The sequence below is a fragment of the Astatotilapia calliptera genome, chromosome 3 (genome assembly GCF_964374335.1).
Source record: "Astatotilapia calliptera chromosome 3, fAstCal68.1, whole genome shotgun sequence".
NCBI lineage: Eukaryota > Metazoa > Chordata > Actinopteri > Cichliformes > Cichlidae > Astatotilapia > Astatotilapia calliptera.
The window spans coordinates 3,273,164-3,291,834 of NC_137424.1; the positions used below are offsets into that span (position 1 = coordinate 3,273,164).

General features: G+C 43.4%; 1 protein-coding gene across 1 annotated transcript; it reads right to left on the reverse strand.

Moving 5' to 3' along the window:
• Window positions 1-5,223: 5,223 nt before the first annotated feature.
• Window positions 5,224-18,045, reverse strand: LOC145423806 (uncharacterized). Its single transcript, XM_080296663.1, has 4 exons — window positions 16,846-18,045; window positions 8,567-8,672; window positions 6,586-7,182; window positions 5,224-6,260 (listed from the first exon to the last, which is right to left on the reverse strand). The coding sequence occupies exons 2-4, from the start codon at window positions 8,582-8,584 to the stop codon at window positions 5,568-5,570; spliced, it is 1,308 nt and encodes a 435-aa protein (XP_080152789.1). The 5' UTR covers window positions 8,585-8,672; window positions 16,846-18,045; the 3' UTR covers window positions 5,224-5,567.
• Window positions 18,046-18,671: the final 626 nt, after the last annotated feature.

Sequence of the window (18,671 nt, forward strand, 5' to 3'; positions counted from 1 at the left end):
TGGCACACAACAATTTCTCATGAAACCAGGGGTGTGGTCCAACAGTCAGTTTGGTGAGGAAGGTTCCTAACTACATCGTTCCCTCGCTCACCTGGAGACCGCTGGAAGCACTGTGAGAATCATGTTCTTTGATTTCTCCAGTGCCTTCAACACTATTATTCCCTCGGTTCTGAAGGACAAGCTGGAGAACTCTGGAGTGGACCATCACCTCACTACCTGGATCCTGGACTACCTCACCGACCGACCACAGTATGTGAGGACTCAGGGCTGTGTGTCGGACAGGGTCGTCTGCAGTACGGGGGCACCACAGGGAATGGTTCTGGCTCCGTTCCTCTTCACCATCTACACTGCAGACTTCTCCCACAATTCCACCCAGTGCTTCCTGCAGAAGTTCTCTGATGACTCTGCAATAGTCGGCCTCATCACTGATGAGGACGACAAGGAGTACAGAGGTCTGACCCAAGACTTTGTGGACTGGTGCCAGCTGAACTACCTCCAGATCAACGCCAGTAAAACCAAGGAACTGGTGGTAGACTTCCGCAGGCACAAGCATTCTCCACTGCAACCACTGAACATCCAAGGTATGGACATTGAGGCTGTGGACAGCTACAGGTACCTTGGTGTTCATCTGAACAATAGACTGGACTGGACTCATAACTCAGACGCCCTCTACAGGAAAGGGCAGAGCAGGTTGTACCTGCTGCGGAGACTCAGGTCGTTTGGGGTGGAGGGCCCACTCCTGAAGACCTTCTATGACTCTGTGGTGGCTTCTGCTATCTTTTATGGTGTGGTCTGCTGGGGCGGCAGCATCTGTGCTGGGGACAGGAAGAGACTGAACAGGGTGATCCGAAGGGCCAGCTCTGTTCTAGGATGCCCTCTGGACCCAGTGGAGGTGGTGAGTGACAGGAGAATGGCGGCTAAGCTGTCATCCCTGTTGGACAACGTCTCCCACCCCATGCAGCAGACTGTGACAGCACTGAGCAGCTCCTTCAGTGGGAGACTGCGGCACCCACGGTGTGGGACGGAGAGATTTCGCAGGTCTTTCCTCCCCACTGCTGTCAGACTCCATAATAAAGACTTTAACTGAACAAACACACACATCCACACATGTGCAATAACACTAAGTGCAATAATCTTTTCTGGCATCGTTGTATTTTTACTCAGTTGTATATAGCATTCGTATTCTATTTTTATCTTATTGTATATTTATTTTATTTTATTCTATTCTGTACAGCTGTGTACTGTATTTATTCTTATTGTATTCTAATTTTTGCCTCATAACTTTTGCACTGTCCACTTCCTGCTGTGACAAAACAAATTTCCCACGTGTGGGAATAATAAAGGTTATCTTATCTTATCTTATCTTATCTTAACTGAGAGAAGTGACCCAGAAGTATCTGTGTAGCAGCCACAATGAATCAAGATCATGAGCTTTATTAACTGATCAAAGTCTCTTCTTTCATCTTCTGTATCATTCAGTTTGCATTGGTAATGCCCATTATTGTAATGCTTTTTTAAGACCAGCAAAACTTTATTTCACTTTGGGTTAGCTGGGATAAGTGATGGATGGAGGGAATTTTACTTCAGCCACAGAAATCCTAAACAGGAAGGAGGAGCAGAGTTACAGTGGATCACTATCCAGCAGGGAAACAAGGTTTATTTGTTTCCCTGCTGCGCATTGTGCGCATTGTGCGCATGCGCCAACCAGCGTGCAGCCTGTTACAGTCGCTCCTGCTTTTCTCTTAGTTTAGCTCTTTTTTCTTACGTATTCTTTTTTTTTTCTGACTTGTATTTTCCTCCGTTTTCTATCTCTTACTCAATCATGTGGATTGAGAGAGTTTTTGTTCTTCTGCTGGCCGTGGAACTGTTACTTTTATCAAGGAACGGGACCGCGGCACATCTCTTACGCTCACGGACTGTTTACTCCAGAGATCAGCTGATCGCCCTGATGCCGGCCGGCTCGCTGGCCAGGCCCGCAGAAGTACCAGCTGAAATTTGGAGGAAAACACATCGGGGATGCAGAGGTCAAGGACAGAAGAGAAGAAAAAAGGTGACGGTGAGACAGCGGAGGCTCGAAGCGAGGAGGAGGTTTAAACCGTGTCTGCCGTCTATCGTGATGGGTAATGTGCGATCGTTGGCAATTAAAATCGACGAGCTCTCAGCACTGGTACGGAGTCAGAGGGAATACCGAGAGTGTAGCCTGATGTGTTTCACCGAATCATGGCTGCACCAGGACATTCCCGATGAGAATGCTTCCGTGGAAGGCTTCCACACTGTTCGGGCGGACAGGGACAGCATCGCTAGCGGTAAGCGGAAAGGAGGTGGGCTTGCTGTTCTAGTTAACAACCGGTGGTGTAACCCTGCCAACATAACAATCAAAGAAAAGATTTGTTGCCCGGACACTGAACTGTGTGCTGTTGGACTCAGGCCGTATTATTTACCCAGGGAATTCTCTCACGTCATCTTAGTGGCTGTTTATGTCCCCCCCTCTGCTAACCCCACAGCTGCATGTGACACTATCCACTCTGCCATAGCTCGGTTACAGACTCAGCACCCGAGTGCCTTTATTGTGATCTCGGGTGACTTCAACCATGTATCACTGGACAATACACTACCAACATTCAAACAATATGTGGACTGTCCCACCAGGGGAGAGAAAACTTTAGACTTACTGTATGCTAACGTCAAGGATGCATACAGCTCCTCCTCCCTCCCCCCACTTGGTAGGTCAGATCATAACCTGATTCACCTCACCCCCCGCTATGTGCCAATTGTGAGGAGGGAACCTGTGACCACTAGGACTGTTAGGAGGTGGTCAGAGGAGGCCTTAGCAGAACTACAGGGCTGTTTCGAGGTGACCGACTGGGAAACACTCTGTGAGCCTCACGCCGAGGACATCAATGGGCTTACGGAGTGTATCACAGACTACATAACTTTCTGCACCGACTCCATTGTTCCAGCTCAGACTGTTCATTGTTACCCAAATAACAAGCCGTGGGTGACTAAGGACATCAAAGCCCTCCTCAACAACAAGAAGAGGGCTTTCAGAGGGGGCAACAAAGAGGAGGTGAGGAAGATCCAGGTGTTACTAAAGGACAAGATCAGAGAGGCTAAGGACAATTACAGGAGGAAGCTGGAGTGGAAACTCCAGCAGAACAGCATGAGAGAGGTGTGGAGGGGCATGAAGACCATCACTGGATTCAGGCCAACCAACAGCAGGGGAGCTGAGGGAGGTGAGAATAGAGCCAATGAGTTGAATCTGTTTTTCAATAGATTCGACACCACAGTGTCTGCTCCCACCCCCACAACCTCACCTGTAGTCAGCCTGGAATCCAGAGCCACACCACTGTGCCAGCCTCTCTCTTCACATGTTGCCTCCTGTGAGATTCCTGACACCCCTCCCCCACCCATCACCTTCACTCAATACCAGGTTGAGATGCAAATGAGGAGACTTCACTCAGGCAAGTCTGCTGGACCAGACGGAGTGAGTCCCCTCGTCCTCAAGACCTGTGCCCCCCAGCTGTGTGGAGTCTTTCATAAACTGTTTATGCTGAGTCTGAGTCTGCAGAGGGTCCCGGTGATGTGGAAGACATCATGCCTCGTCCCTGTACCAAAGACGCCACGTCCCAGTGGCCCCCAGGATTACAGGCCCGTGGCACTGACCTCCCACATCATGAAGACCCTGGAAAGGCTCATCCTGGACCAGCTGCGACCCATAGTAAGACCACATCTGGATCCCCTTCAGTTCGCTTATCAGCCTCGTCTCGGAACTGAGGACGCCATCATCTACCTGCTCAATCGTGTCTACACCCATCTGGACCAGCCGGCGAGCACTGTGAGGGTCATGTTTTTTGACTTTTCCAGTGCTTTCAACACCATCAGGCCGACCCTCCTGGGTGATAAGTTAGCAGCGATGCAGGTGGATGCTTCTCTGGTGTCCTGGATTGTTGATTACCTGACAGGAAGACCACAATATGTACGTCTCCCACAGTGTGTGTCTGACAAGGTGATCAGCAACACAGGGGCACCACAGGGGACTGTCCTCTCCCCCTTCCTCTTCACCCTCTACACCACAGACTTCAGCCACTGCACAGAGGCCTGCCATCTTCAGAAGTTTTCTGATGACTCTGCGGTGGTTGGATGCATCAGCAGGGATGATGAGACAGAGTACCGGGCTGTGGTCGACTCCTTTGTCACGTGGTGTGAGCAGAATCATCTGCAGCTCAACGTGGCAAAGACCAAGGAACTGATCGTGGACTTCAGGAAGACCAGGAAACACTTGACCCCTGTTTCAATCCAGGGGGTCAGTGTTGACATTGTGGAGGACTATAAATACCTTGGAGTACACATTGACAATAAACTGGACTGGGCTAAAAACACCACAGCACTTTACAGGAAGGGCCAGAGTCGTCTCTATTTTTTGAGGCGACTGAGGTCCTTCAACATCTGCCAGAAAATGCTGAGGATTTTCTATGAGTCTGTTGTGGCCAGTGCGATCCTCTATGCTGTTGCATGCTGGGGGAGCAGGCTGAGGGTCGCAGATGCCAACAGACTCAATAAACTGATCCGTAAGGCCAGTAATGTTGTGGGGATGGAGCTTGACACCCTCAAGGTGGTGTCGGAGAGGCGGATGCTGTCCAAGATAAAGACTATGTTGGATAACACCTCCCTCCCACTCCATGACATGCTGGTCAGTCACAGGAGCACGTTCAGTGAGAGACTGAGATTACCGAAAAGCACCACTGAACGACACAGGAAATCATTCCTGCCTGTGGCCATCTCCCTGTACAACTCATCCACTTAACACACTGTTTGCTGCTACAACTACACATGTTTCTTGTTCAGCTATTTATTTATGAGTGACTTATGTATGTATGTATGTATATATATATATGTATATATTGTACTATTCTTAGTTAGTGTATTGTCTGTCTTGTCTTAATGTTGGTTTAAAATGGAGCACTGTAACAAAAAATAATTTCCCCCAGGGATCAATAAAGTATTCTGATTCTGATTTCAATTTCTTGGCCATGAGTGAGATTTACTGAGTGGGCAAATTAGGGAGACGACACCATCAGATCCCGAGCCCTCCATGTGTTAATCAAGAGACGGCTGCTGTGCTACATCCATAAATAATGAATAAATTAGGAGCTAAAGCTGAAAGGACAGTTTATTTGTACCATCTTCACGTGAACACATTAAAAACTTCCACACTACATAAAGCAAGAAAAATAGTTTTTCTTTCAGGTGGTTTCAGAAAAACAGAAACATCAAACATCTCCAAGACTCTCTTTGAAAGAACTAAAAACCTTTGTTCTCATGGTCCAATCATGAGTGAACTCCCCGATGAAGCCTTGTGTGCTAAAACATGTCAGAGTTTTAAAGGTTAAACATGAGTTTCCAAAACGTTTTGCTGGAGAACAATGAACTATTTGACTGAGTTTCAATCAATTACAGACGAGCAAAACCAGGACAGAGAAAAAAGGACAAAACTGACTCAGTAAAACAACAGAAAAGAAGATCCCATGTAGATCTGTATTATGTAGAAGTTCAGCCCAGCAACCAGTTCAGTTCAACACAAGTTTAAATGATTCTATCTGAACTCTGTGGAGCCTGACCTCAAGCTTTTTGAGTCTGACACAGAAACCAGAGGATCTTTCTGTGTCTTCAGATTCACTGTGATCCAGTGATGGGAGTGATTTCAGCCCTGAGTGATCGTGCTGATGTTTGCACAGAGCAGACAATGAGGTGAATGTTTGGGCACATTGGTAACAGTGAAACAGTTTATTAGTAACGTGGGATCGTTTGTGTGCAGAGTATGAACTGAGATTCCTGAAGCTCTTGTCACACTGGTCACAGCTGTAGTTTCCTTCCATGTGTGTACGTTCATGAATGTTACGATTACCTGACTGTGAGAAGCTTCTCTCACAGTGTCTGCACTTGTGTGGTTTCTCTCCTGTGTGGACTTGTTTGTGTGATTTAAGCTGACCTGCAGTGGTGAAGGATGACCCACACTGATCACAGAGGTGCTTTTTAACCCCACTGTGAATCAGTTCATGTCGTTTTAACTCACTTGGTGTGGTGAAGCTTCTCCCACATTCTTTGCAGTATTTCAGTTTGTCTCCAGTGTGTCTACGTTGATGTACTTTTAGGGTCTTTTGCCAACTGAAAGTTTTTCCACAGAGGTCACAATGAAAGTCTTTCCCACCACCACAGTGATGACAGGGTTGAGAACTGGATCCATCTGTGTCGCTCTGCTTCTAAACAAAGACACAAAGACAGTGTAAGTCAGTCCTTCAACATTTGTATCCTGAACGTCGCCTGAAATAAAGAGCATCTCTGCAGACGTCCAACTACATTTGACTGTTTCAGTTAACACACTCAGTTTACTGGGCTGCAATAACTACAATACTACCACCATAATACTACAGTAATACTAAAATCATAACTGAAAGGAAAATCTGAATAATCACTCAGAGCTGCTTCTCCATGCAGTAGAATTGCTAACATGCTAACACAGTTTAATGAGCAGAGTTGTTCCAAACAGTCAGGCTAAAATGACAAGATAACAATATAAATACATACCTCACAGTAGCTGCACTTGTAGAGTCTCTTTCTGGTGTGGATCTGTTGGTGTTGTCTCAGGTGATGTGGAGATTTAAAAGTCTTCTCACACAGGTCACATCGATAAGGTCTCTCCTCAGTGTGGGTAAACATGTGTCGTTGTAAGTCTGTGTGAGTTATAAACTGTTTGCCACACTGTTCACAGCAGTACACATCATGTCTGGTGTGAATGCGTAGGTGTATATTTCGGTTCCCTCTCTGGTTGAAAGTTTTTCCACAGATGTCACAGCTGTATGCCTTAATTCCAGAGTGGGTAACTAGATGACTCTGTAAGTGGCTACTGTGAGTAAAAGCTCTGCCACACTGATCACAGCTGTACGCTTTAACTCCACTGTGGATGAGTTGGTGTGTTTTTAGGGAACGCTTCAAGGAAAAAGACTTTCCACACAAGTCACAGCTGAACGGTCTCTCTCCAGTGTGGATGACCTGATGCTGTTTTAGTTTAGCCCTCACAGTAAAACTCTTCCCACACTCGTCACAGGTGTGTTTTTTCTCTCCCTTTCTTCTGTGAGGTTTGTCGGCCTCCTGAGAGCGCTGACTTCTGGCTCCATGTTGGTCCTGCAGTGACAGAGATACAAACAGAGGCAGTGAGTGAAATGCAGTCGTGGAACAAACTCAACCTTCAAACTCCATTAACACTAGTTTTAAACCTGAAGGTGGAGCGTGGCACCAAACACCTTAAAGGTCTCTTATCCCCACCTGCTGGTAGTTCTAACACATTACATCCAACCTGCTGTTAAGCCAAGAAAGTTTATTATGCATTTTATCAATATTAGTATAGTATAAACATCTTCACACTAATCTGGACGCCTTATTCTGGACTAACTGAAGTCTGTGTCATGTGTTTATAAGTTACACTTGTGTTTGAATCCTGCAGCTTATCACACATTTGATTTCCATGTGTGACGACTGCAAGTGTCCAGAGTGAGGACAGACTGAGGGACCCACTGCTGCACATCATCTGTGAGGCTTTGCAGCCCTGATGATCCACCAGGACAAACTCAGCAGAGTGTGAGGAAGAGGAGGAGGAAGAGTCAGCAGCACAGAAATGAAGCCCATCAATCATGTTTCACAGTCCTGTGGTCTCAGCCTCAGATACTCATCAAATCACACAGAGCTCATGTAGAAACAAATGAACTAAATATGTTCTCCTTCATTTCTGTCAAACAAAGCTGTATGAAACGTTTCCAGCTGGTAGTATCATGGTTGCTAGGCAACCTGGGCAGCACGACGGAGGCTAGACGTCCCATTTCACGAGCCTACGAGCCTCGCACTTCGGCCTTAGCGGTCTTTGAGTACGCGGCCCTTGAGGACTTTAAAGCTGCAGAACCTGAATACAGCCATGATGATCTCCAGCCTCGTGCTCGCCAACATTCTCACCTGAGTTAAGAAGACGATCACTGAAATGGTCTCAGCAGGTCCTTTGATGACAGCAATGAAATGCAGTGGTAAGGCTTTTTGGGGATTAAGTTCGTTTTCATGGCAAAGAAGGACGATGCAGTTCATCTGATCACTCCTCATAACATTCTGGAGTGCAGACAAAATGCTATTATAAAAACTTCAGCAGCAACTTCTCCAGGTTCCAATATTTATGCAATTCTCAAACCTTTTGGCCACGACTGTATAACCTCTTCTGAAGTTTAGCGGATATTATACATGGTTATGCTCAGGATGTGTCGGCCAGTTTCCACTGGAAACGCCTTTTGGTTAAACTGTCAGCGAGGAATTTGCATTTGCACTGTTACATTTTTATAGAACTTTAATGCACATAAACAGCTGCTTGTTTCAGTGAAAATACATTGATGGCTTTTTAATAAAGTTGTGCAGCTGTAAAGTATTTTATCTGGTGTCAATTCTATCGTCAGCTACATCGTTATGGCAAATGTTCAGATGTATATGGTGATAAATATCTTTGGTCATATGGTCCTGCTCTGTCTGTCACCTTCTGTGTTGAGCTCATTGTTTCCTCTGTAGTGGCTGAGCTGAGTCCAAGTAGCTGAAAATGTTCCTCTGCTGCTCCGTCAGACTCTCCTCCTCCTGCTGATCAGCTGGGACACAAAACAGATCTTTGTTAGGCTCCACACTGCACTGAAGAGTCAAAGTGTCTCATATGTTCATCTGACAAGTAAAAGAACACATTTTTGTTTCCCGAGGTGGGCAACTTGTTGGAAACAAACACAAAAGCTTTGAGCACTGATACCTGCCATTGCTGCCATTGAAAGATGCAACGCCAGCAATGTGGATTGGTTTGAGTCTTGACAATCCACATCGCTGGCCTCTTTCAATATGTTGAATACACCAGTGTAAGTGCAGCCACTCAGACTAAATGTGTTCATAGAAACAGGTGCAGATGTGTCACGAGTTCATCCAGCAGTAGCTATGGCACTTGGCCACAGGTGGCAGTAGTGGACTGACCTGCATTTGAGACTGCTCCAGCTGCTCTGTGACAGTCAGTAGATCTGCTACAAATTGCAGATCATATGCAAGTTTTGGAAATGACATTATAAATATTCCTAACTTAGCCACGGCAGCCATGTTGATGTATTACCTATATTGGCTGAAAATGTTCATTTGCAGAGAAAAGGCACAGGCAGACTGTGCTTACAGGACAACAACAACAACAACAACAACAATCTTTATTTATAGAGCACATTTAAAAACCAACGGCATGCCAAAGTGCTTAACATAGAACAAATTAACACAAGTATAATCAGAGTCATAAAAATAAAAGTGTAGAATTATGTTCACAGGAAAAAGCCACCAATAGAAAAAATATAACTATAGCACAATATAACTGTGCCATCAACACACAATGGGGATAAGACATACACAGCGCAAATAAAAAGCAAGATAGGAAAATTAGTAAAATAAATCACTGCAAACAAGGCCAGCATTTAACCGGTAGAAAACGCAAGATTAAACAAATACGTTTTAAGCCGTGATTTAAAAGATTGAATAGAGTCAGACGCCCGAATGCCAATGGGAAGGTTGTTCCACAACTCTGGTGCGGCCAGGGCAAACGCTCGATCACCTCTAGACTTCAGCCGAGATCTAGGCTGCAATAACAGTAACTGTGAGGATGATCTTAAAGCCCTAGCAGGAACATATAAGCTTAAGAGTTCCTTAAGATAGCTCGGTGCTGTGTTATTAGTGATTTTAAAAGTAAACAGCAGAATTTTAAATTGGATACGGTATTTCACAGGCAACCAGTGCAAATCAGCTAGGACGGGAGTAATGTGGGCAAACTTCTTAGGTTTGGTTAGAATGCGTGCAGCAGCATTTTGGACTGTCTGTAATCTATGGAGGAGGGCAGAGTGGAGTCCAAAATAGAGTGAATTGCAGTAATCCAGCCTCGAAGTTACAAAGGCATGGATGAGTTTTTCCAGGTCTTTATGCGGGATATACTGCCTGGCCTTAGAAATAAGGCGGAGTTGGTAAAAACTGGATCTGACAACAGTAGACACTTGTCTATCAAGTTTAAATGAGCTGTCAAGTAACACGCCCAAATCCCTAACAGTGTCGGAAAAGGAGCTAGTGAGAAAACCAAAAGCATCACGAAGTTTGGCACGAAGGACGTCACTGCCAAAGACCACAATTTCAGTTTTCTTATCATTAAGGATAAGAGTATTTGCCAGGAGCCATTGCCTGACCTCACACATGCACCCTCGAAAACTATTCAAGGACAAAGCTAGGTCATCATTTAACTCAAAGTAGATCTGAATGTTATCGGCATAATAATGAAAAGCGATGTGATATTTCTCAAAGATAGCGCTTAATGGAAGCATGTACAATGAGAACAGAGTAGGGCCTAACACAGATCCCTGAGGGACACCACAACAGACAGGTGCAGCGGAGGAAGAGGAAGTGGCCAAGTTAACCGAGGAGAGCCGATTGGACAAGTATGATTTAAACCAATCCAAGGACACCCTTGATGTCTACAGTGTGCTCAAGTCTCGCCAATAGGATTTTATGATCAACCATATCGAAAGCCGACGATAAATCCAATAGCACTAGGACCGAGGAGCGTCCATTGTCAGCCATTAGTAGAAGGTCATTGAGAACTCGGAGCAGCGCTGACTCAGTGCTATGATGTGGTTTGAAGGCCGATTGGAATTTATCATTAATGCTATTCTCATCCAGGTAGGCCTGGAGTTGAAGCAACACTATCTTCTCAAGAATTTTGGCCAAGAACGGAAGCTTGGAAATCGGCCTATAGTTCGCATAATCATTATAATCGAGGTTCCTTTTTTTAAGAACAGGCTGAATTATAGCATGTTTAAAGGCTGATGGTACGCAACCAGAGAGCAAAGAAGAGTTCAAAAGGGAGAATATACTAGGTCCAATTGCACTGAAACAGTCCTTAACTATACGAGATGGAAGAACATCATATACGAGATTAGTATTGTTCAGTTGTTCAACCAGACGCTTAAGAGTAGGGAGTGAAACGGGTTCAAACTGATAGAAGGAAGAGGAACAGTCAGGGGTAAACACAGGGCCTGTCATTAAAGGAAGAGCAGATTTAAGAGATGAGACTTTATCTAAAAAATAATTTAAAAATTGTTCGCAAAGAACCGTGGAGCATGGCAGCGGCATAGTGGGGCAGGGGTTGACCACAGAGTTAAAAATTTTAAATAAAATTCGAGGATTGTTACCATTGGTAGAGATAACTTTTGAAAGAAAAGCTGCTTTAGCCATTTTGGCAGCAGTTTGAAACTTCAAGCGACTAGTACGTAGGATGTCGTAAGATGCCTGAAGTTTATCTTTCCTCCACCTTCTCTCATCCCGCCGACACGCACGTCGTAGAGCGCGAACAGAGTCACTTAACCAACATTGTGAGTAAGTTCTGGGGCGCTTCATTTTAATAGGTGCCACAGTGTCGAGGATGGAGGAACATGTAGTTAACAGGGTATTGGCAAAATCCTCAACCATATGAGGGATAAGACAATCTGACGTAATAGATGCAGAATACACAAAAGAAGCAGAGAATTTCACCACAGTATCAGCATTAACAGTACGCACATCACATAATAACGTTACATGTTATTATGTGATGTTACTGAAATCATCATGAATAACAGGAGTGGTGATTCCTGTAACTTTGTGTATATAATTTGGCATTTCTTACTGATGTAGGCCAAAAATAAATACATAAACTGAGCACCTGATGGCTTTGAACTTTTGTTGTCCATCTTCCATTGGTTTGAATTTTGCGCTCCAGTACAAACACAAATCCCCCAACCCGAGGATCAGCACAATTAACCTAACAGACCTACACCTTAGTTCACAGATTCACTTTGTCTAAGGTTGATTTCTGGGATTTCACACAACCCAGGATTCAGATCGTGAATCCATGATGGGCTTGGATTTACATCATTATAAATGAAATGTGCTCTACTTGGAAGCAGCCGGCCCCGCCCCTTTTGACGGGTTGTGTGAGACTTTAAATCATCAAACTGTAAATTATAAATTTAAATTGTTATTGATCCTTTACCCCGAGTCCTAAAGTGTAGATTTATTTTCTTACTCTTCTTATATTTATTGTTTGTTTACTTGCACCGCTGTAACTGCAGCCTCGTCGTCTCGTCTCTCTATATGCTGGACTGTCTGTAGCGGAGATGACAATAAAGTTTACTTTGACTTCAGCAGCGCGCAGGCGCACCGAGGGCTCTCGCGCTCACTTTATAGAATGTAGAAAAAACATGGGTGCAGATTATAAGTCTGTATCATAATATCTGTTGCCTTTAATTGCTAGTAATTCACATTTTTTTTAGATTTCGACATAAAGCAGATGCCTCAGAGAAATCACTAATAACACTAAGGGCTGGACGGATTTGATTTGCATTCTTCAAGAAGAGTGTGGTGTCATCAGCTAGCTGGCTGATGATGAGCTCCTTATCAGCTGTGCTGATTCCTTGTATAACAGGTCAAATCTCGGGGTGGAGTCTTAATCATTTTAATTGAGCTATTGCCATTCGTGTACAAGGTTTTGATAGCTTTACAGAAAAATGCCAAATTTTTCCAAAGAGTGGAAAATAAATTGATGTTCAATTGTATCAAAAGCCTTTTAAAAATACAGGAAGAGAATGAAGCTATAGTCAGATACCAAATCAGAGTAATCAAGTAGATCTAAAACCAGTCTCATGTTCTTAGAAAGGTGTCCGTTTCTCATAAAGCCTGATTGTGTCTCATCGATAATTGTGTCCAAGAACTCTTTCATTCTGTTAGCAAGTACTAAAGCCATAATCTCATAGTCATCATTGAGCAGACAGATGGGTCTCCAATTATCAATAAACAGTAAGTCTTTGTTTGGCTTTGGAATAAGTGTTATGAGACCCTGAGTAAGAGTAGGAGGGAGGATGTTATTCTCTACACTTCCTATGAAAAGCTGCAGTAAGAACGGAGCCAGGAGATTAGAAAATGATTCATAAAACTCTGCAGTTAAACCATCTGTGCCGGGAGATTTGTTGGCCTTAAGTGCAGAAATAGGATTACGAACGTCCTCCACAGTCAGAGGGCTGTCACAGTGACTTCTATCTTCCACAACAATAGTTTTTAGGTTTTTAATATTATTGAGAAACAGCGTTGAGACATATATATATATATATATATATATATATATATATATATATATATATATATATATATATATATATATATTCTACCTTTCTAAATGATTGACTATTTCAATGGAGAACCTAAATGACACGGACCCGTGTTTGTTATTACATATCTCTATTTTGAATGTGACAAGTCTATCATTGCCTGTTATTCATAGGTATTAACAGAGTTTTTGGCCTTTTTTTCCTCTATAACAGTTAATTGACTCTTTACAGTGGTCTGCTATGGTTAATAATAACATGTTCAGTCATGAGTGAAATCAAAGCTTTTCTTCACTTTAGCATTTAACATTCCCAACAATATAATCTGATACCTTAATTAAAACACAGCTAATAAAACACAATTTTCTTAATGCAAACATCAGTGACTCAACATTAGCAACCAAAGGGTTCAGTCTGCAGCTCACACTCGTGTGAAGCTACAGCCTCCCCCTTTAGTCTCTGTCATCCTTCTGCTCCTGCACAAACAAAGCAAGACAAAACCTCCACCCTTCTTCTACAGGCTGGGTGAATTGTTGTGGACATTCACTAATCCTAAAGTCGGCACCGTTTTTGTCTCAGTATCAAGTCAGTTAAACTTTTAGTCGTCAGTCCATCACAGTCCAGTCACATGCATACATCCACACACATTCATACCAGATATTGCTGATAATGGAGTCTCACGCGCAGCCTATTCGAGCCTCCATCACCAGCAAGATGACGTCATCATTTTAAAGGAAAACAGCTCCTTGTTTTTGGACTGGATTGACTCGCTGCAATCCTTTTAGGCTCAGGACTTCTCATGTGATCAATGTCACATATAAGTGAATTTCTCCCAAGCCCATTATAATCATGGAGAAAAACACTTTGCCACTGTTTCCAGTAAGAATATTTTATAGCGCTTTAAAGTTCAACCTCTCAGGTCTGGATTAAAGAGCTGATTTGTTAAATCGGGAACTCACAAAATACCAAAATATCACCACCGGTGGATCACACCTCTCAGATGTTCTTATCTCAGTGCACTGTAACAAAAGCACAAACAAACGCAACCAATAAAATACTAATAAAGTAACAAATACTGGGGCCCATTGCAAACATGTCCAAGCATAAAACCATCTTTCTCTCTCTTAGAGAAAGAAAACAATCCAAACCTCACTGATAAAATCAACCTAGTGTCAAGCAAAACCCAAAAATCAACCAAAACTTCACCAGAAAGTTTTCCTCCCTCCCGGGACAATATTGTGCAGGAATACAGGCACCGTAACTCCTTTTGCACTGACAAAAACATGTTGGATTTACTTGATTCAATAGTGGACACTGGTTGTACACAAAGGTTTTGCTTTGGCAGAAACTTAAACAACTGAGTTAAATCAACACAACCTTTTCATATTCAGTAAAGCTGCATGTTGTGTTCATAAAACACGATTGAAACATGTTCAGATGGAGTAAGTTGTGCTCCTGGAACATTTTAATCCTTCAATTGAAATTGAATGGGTCTACAACAACTACCGTCCTCCTATCTCTATCCTGGTAGCAGCAGGGCTGGGAAATAACCCTGAAGTGATAGGTTACCAGGCAGGGTACACCCTGGACAGCTCACCAGTCTATCAGATAGAAACACACAGCCGTTTACATTCATGGATAATTTAGCCCAGGAGCTTCTTACTGTGGAGCAACAGCACTAACCAGCATGCCAACAATGGAGGAAATACAGGAAAGCTATGATTTCCTGTATTAGAGGCAGAATTATTTTGTTCTTGCCCTTGGCAGGTTAATCCACAATAAATAGCAACAGCATGCATGTGGTGTGTGTGTCGTTGTCTGCCTCTTATAACTCCAGTGATTTTCCTGTAGTTTGAAATCTTATGCGGTGTTGACACAATAATTTGTTGTAAACCAGGAAATTCCCAACTGTGGTAGAAAGCACAGCTTAGCCTTAGCAAATGTTCAAAGAAAAGTCGTCACTTCCTGATTTCTGCTTCACTGATAAATATTGTCACACTGGGGTTTTTGCAAATGATATCAGTGAGCACTGTGTGGCAGCTGGAGTCAGACAACTGAAGCTCCCACAATCAAGACCACAAACAGCTTTCAAAGGAGATTTGAAGCTTTTCTGGCAGCAAGCTTCATGATTTATGGGACTGGAACTGGAACAGAAACTACCTGATCACCAATGGTGAGCTGGCATGGAATTATTTTTATGACATTTTATCAAAGTTATAAATAAGCATGCCCATTAACACATAGTGAGTGAGCATGTTGTCTTCAGACGCAGTGAACAGCGGATGCTAATGTTTTTGTCACTTTTTACAGAGTCAAACTCAAAGTAAGGTCAGTGCTTCCACGCTTTAAACGCTGCACGCTCACACTCTCTCCACACTCGATAGATTATCCATTGTTCATCTGCACACAGCTGCGGTTTTAGTAACGCAGTAACGCAGCGTGCTTACGGGAAAGTAACAGTAATCTAATTACCTTTTTTGCAATAGTAATCCCTCACTTTACTCGTTTCTTGAAAAAAGTAATCGGATTACTTCCCATCTCTGGTTGGAGCTGTGCACTTGTGGGTTCCACCTTGTGTACACGTTTATCTTTGCTGTGTGTACTTGTACCTCTGAGTGGAAGCTGAACTCTTGAGTTCGAGTATCGAAGCATCAGCTGTGACGTTAAAGTCCAAACAGCTCGTTCATTTGACGTGCAAATGAACGAAGGTAACGCCGTTTTCATGTGGATGTGTCACTGAGACACTTTCCACATCCACAGCTCACAAAATGGGAAAACTATAGAAGTATAACAATGAAGAAGTTACTATGTTACGGGTCCCAAGGATGAAGAGCTCGATGACAAATATGTTACCTGTAAAAGCAGGTAAAGAGCAGAGTAAGGAAGACACGATGCGTCTCTGCTTTCCTCCAGAACGTGTCTGAGTCTGATTTATTTCACACAAATAAATGCTATAAAACACTAAACATGAGCTTTCAATATACTGTTCAGCTGCTTCCTCATTCACATCAATTACATTTACTTATTTCACAACATCAGTGAAATATACTCTTTTTAACTGGTTCAGTTTCTCAAGTTCACACTTCTTTCCATAACAGCTACATCCTTTTATCATATCAATAAACACATCACATTGTCTTCTGCAGTGTCTTACTGGCTAAACAGTTCTATTCAATAACAGCATTGGTAAATACATTACATTTGTTCCCTCCAGTAATTTACTGGCAAAATCACTATTTAGTGCATCATGAAACACAGCTTGTTTAATCAACCCATGAATGCCTCTGTTAGCTACACAGAGTTGCTCAGAGTGCTTGTGTTACACTAGCTAATCTACTCAGTCACTTTAACAGAACTATTAACATTCACATCTCACAGAACTGATTTGATTGGAGCATTACAACACGTTTGCACAGAGCATAGGAGCGCACTGACTCTGCTTCACGAGCGCTCCACCTAACGAGCGGGCTCGCGGTGCGGTCGCGCGGGACACTCCTCTGGTTTTCTCCCGTGTTTACATATAAATAACTTTGGCGGACCGCCTTAACTCTCCCATTCACATTAACCTGGGTAACCATGGTGACAATAAACAACATTTTCGGTGCGAGCACCATGTACCGACCTGTAAAAGCAGGTGAAGAGCAGAGTAAGGAAGACACGATGCGTCTCTGCTTTCCTCCAGAACGTGTCTGAGGAAGCAGCGGAAGGTGGGCTCCACTTACTGCTCCCCGAAACCCCGGAGCAAGCACCAAAGTTCCGCCCTCACTGCTTTCTAACATAAAATGAATCCCTGTTACATGGATTTTCTATCCTCTTAAAGAAACTGAAAATAAATACATATAGCAATGAAAAATGTCCCGTTACATGAGTGTTTTACACAAAATAATATTCATGTGCTCATTCCCTCACAGGGGTGCCACAACTACACTGCTGTTTTGACAGAGACACAGTGTGTTTATCTAACTTGGCTGAAGCCAAAGTTCTCCAGACAAATTCAGTCTGTTTCTGCCAAGTGTGAACTCACTGGATGAGCGCCAGATACACAGAATCAAAAAGGGATAAATTACTTTTCTTATGTCATGTTCCCGTCACAAACTGGCTCAAGGAGAGGGGAAGCAGGAGTCCACAGATGAAATGTTCCTATAAATAAAGTGGAATTTATTCAAACTTTACCAAAACTTCAACACATCAAATACAAGCAGTTCAGCAGGGAGTGGATGTGTGTTGCATGTGCCAGGTGGATGCAGAGAGAGGCCAGGGCCACGTTCAAACCTGAACACGCTGCACAGTGTTTTGTTCCATTTGTTAGGGATGAATGAAATGCTTCCTTGAAAGGATGTGTGCAGTCACCAGTGGGCGTGGAAGCATGTGCGCCCTCATTTGGTGGGTGTGCAAGAAAAGTCATCCTGTCACACAGCAATGCCTACATAAATCACACCACTCTGCTTAAAATAATAATGTTTAGTGAAGCAGGTGAAGCAAAGGGCTGCTTTTAATAGGCTGGGAGACCCAGGTGTGCTGCTTTAGCTGCTGAGCCTCTTATGACAGAACAGCGGAGAGTGGTAAGAAGGGAGGAGGGGGTCTGGCTGTGTTTGTGAACGATAGATGGTGTAACTCTGGGCATTTCTCTATCAAAGAGACGCTATGCTGTAAGGACATTGAGCTGCTAGCGGTTAGCATGAGACCGTACTATCTACCACGAGAGTTTACACACGTGATTATGATAGCTGTGTATGTCCCGCCCTCTGCTAACGCTGCAGCAGCCTGTGAGGTCCTGCACACTGTAACCAGCAGACTCCAAACACAGCACCCTCAGGCCCTTTTCCTGATCTCTGGGGACTTTAAAGATGATGTAACCATTTAATTATGGTTACATCATTAATTATGTAATTAATTATGCAAAATGCAAAACGCTCAGCTGTGTCTCCAATCAAAGCTCTGTAACTTCAGAGGTGATGTTCATATGTTGACTAATGGTTTTCTTTCATTTTTGATGTACTGCAGAATATTTGTATAAAATCCAGGCCAGGAAAATCTCCTTCATGTGTTTCTGTGTTTTGTCTTCAGCTACGTTGACACAAAGGCCTCTGCTGTGACGCTCACACCTTTGATAAAGTCTGGAGAGTGTCAGCTTCTTGTTTATAGATACAAAAATATGTAATGTTGTGAACTCTGGCCGCAGCGGCGCAAGAAAAAGGAGAATTACGGGAAGCACTCACAACAGGTAAAATCAAAATAACAAAGTAAAGTAGGATAAAATAAAAAACAACAAAAGAACAACACAATATACTTCCCCGTACTGTTACTGCTAACCTCTGTTAACCTAGTAACTCTTACCTTCTAACTGACAGCTGGTCAATAAACGAGCTCCATAAACGCTCCATATTCACCTTTATATGGAACATAAAGGGAAAAGAAGAAACACAGTGCTGTGTCAGCGTTAGACAT

What these genes read in the sequence shown, in the direction of transcription:
- LOC145423806 (XM_080296663.1), bottom strand. An exon ending in ACAAGTGCAGCTACTGTGAG is followed by an intron (nt 6,261 to 6,585) that starts GTATGTATTTAT and finishes GTCTTTGTTTAG; the next exon opens with AAGCAGAGCGACACAGATGG.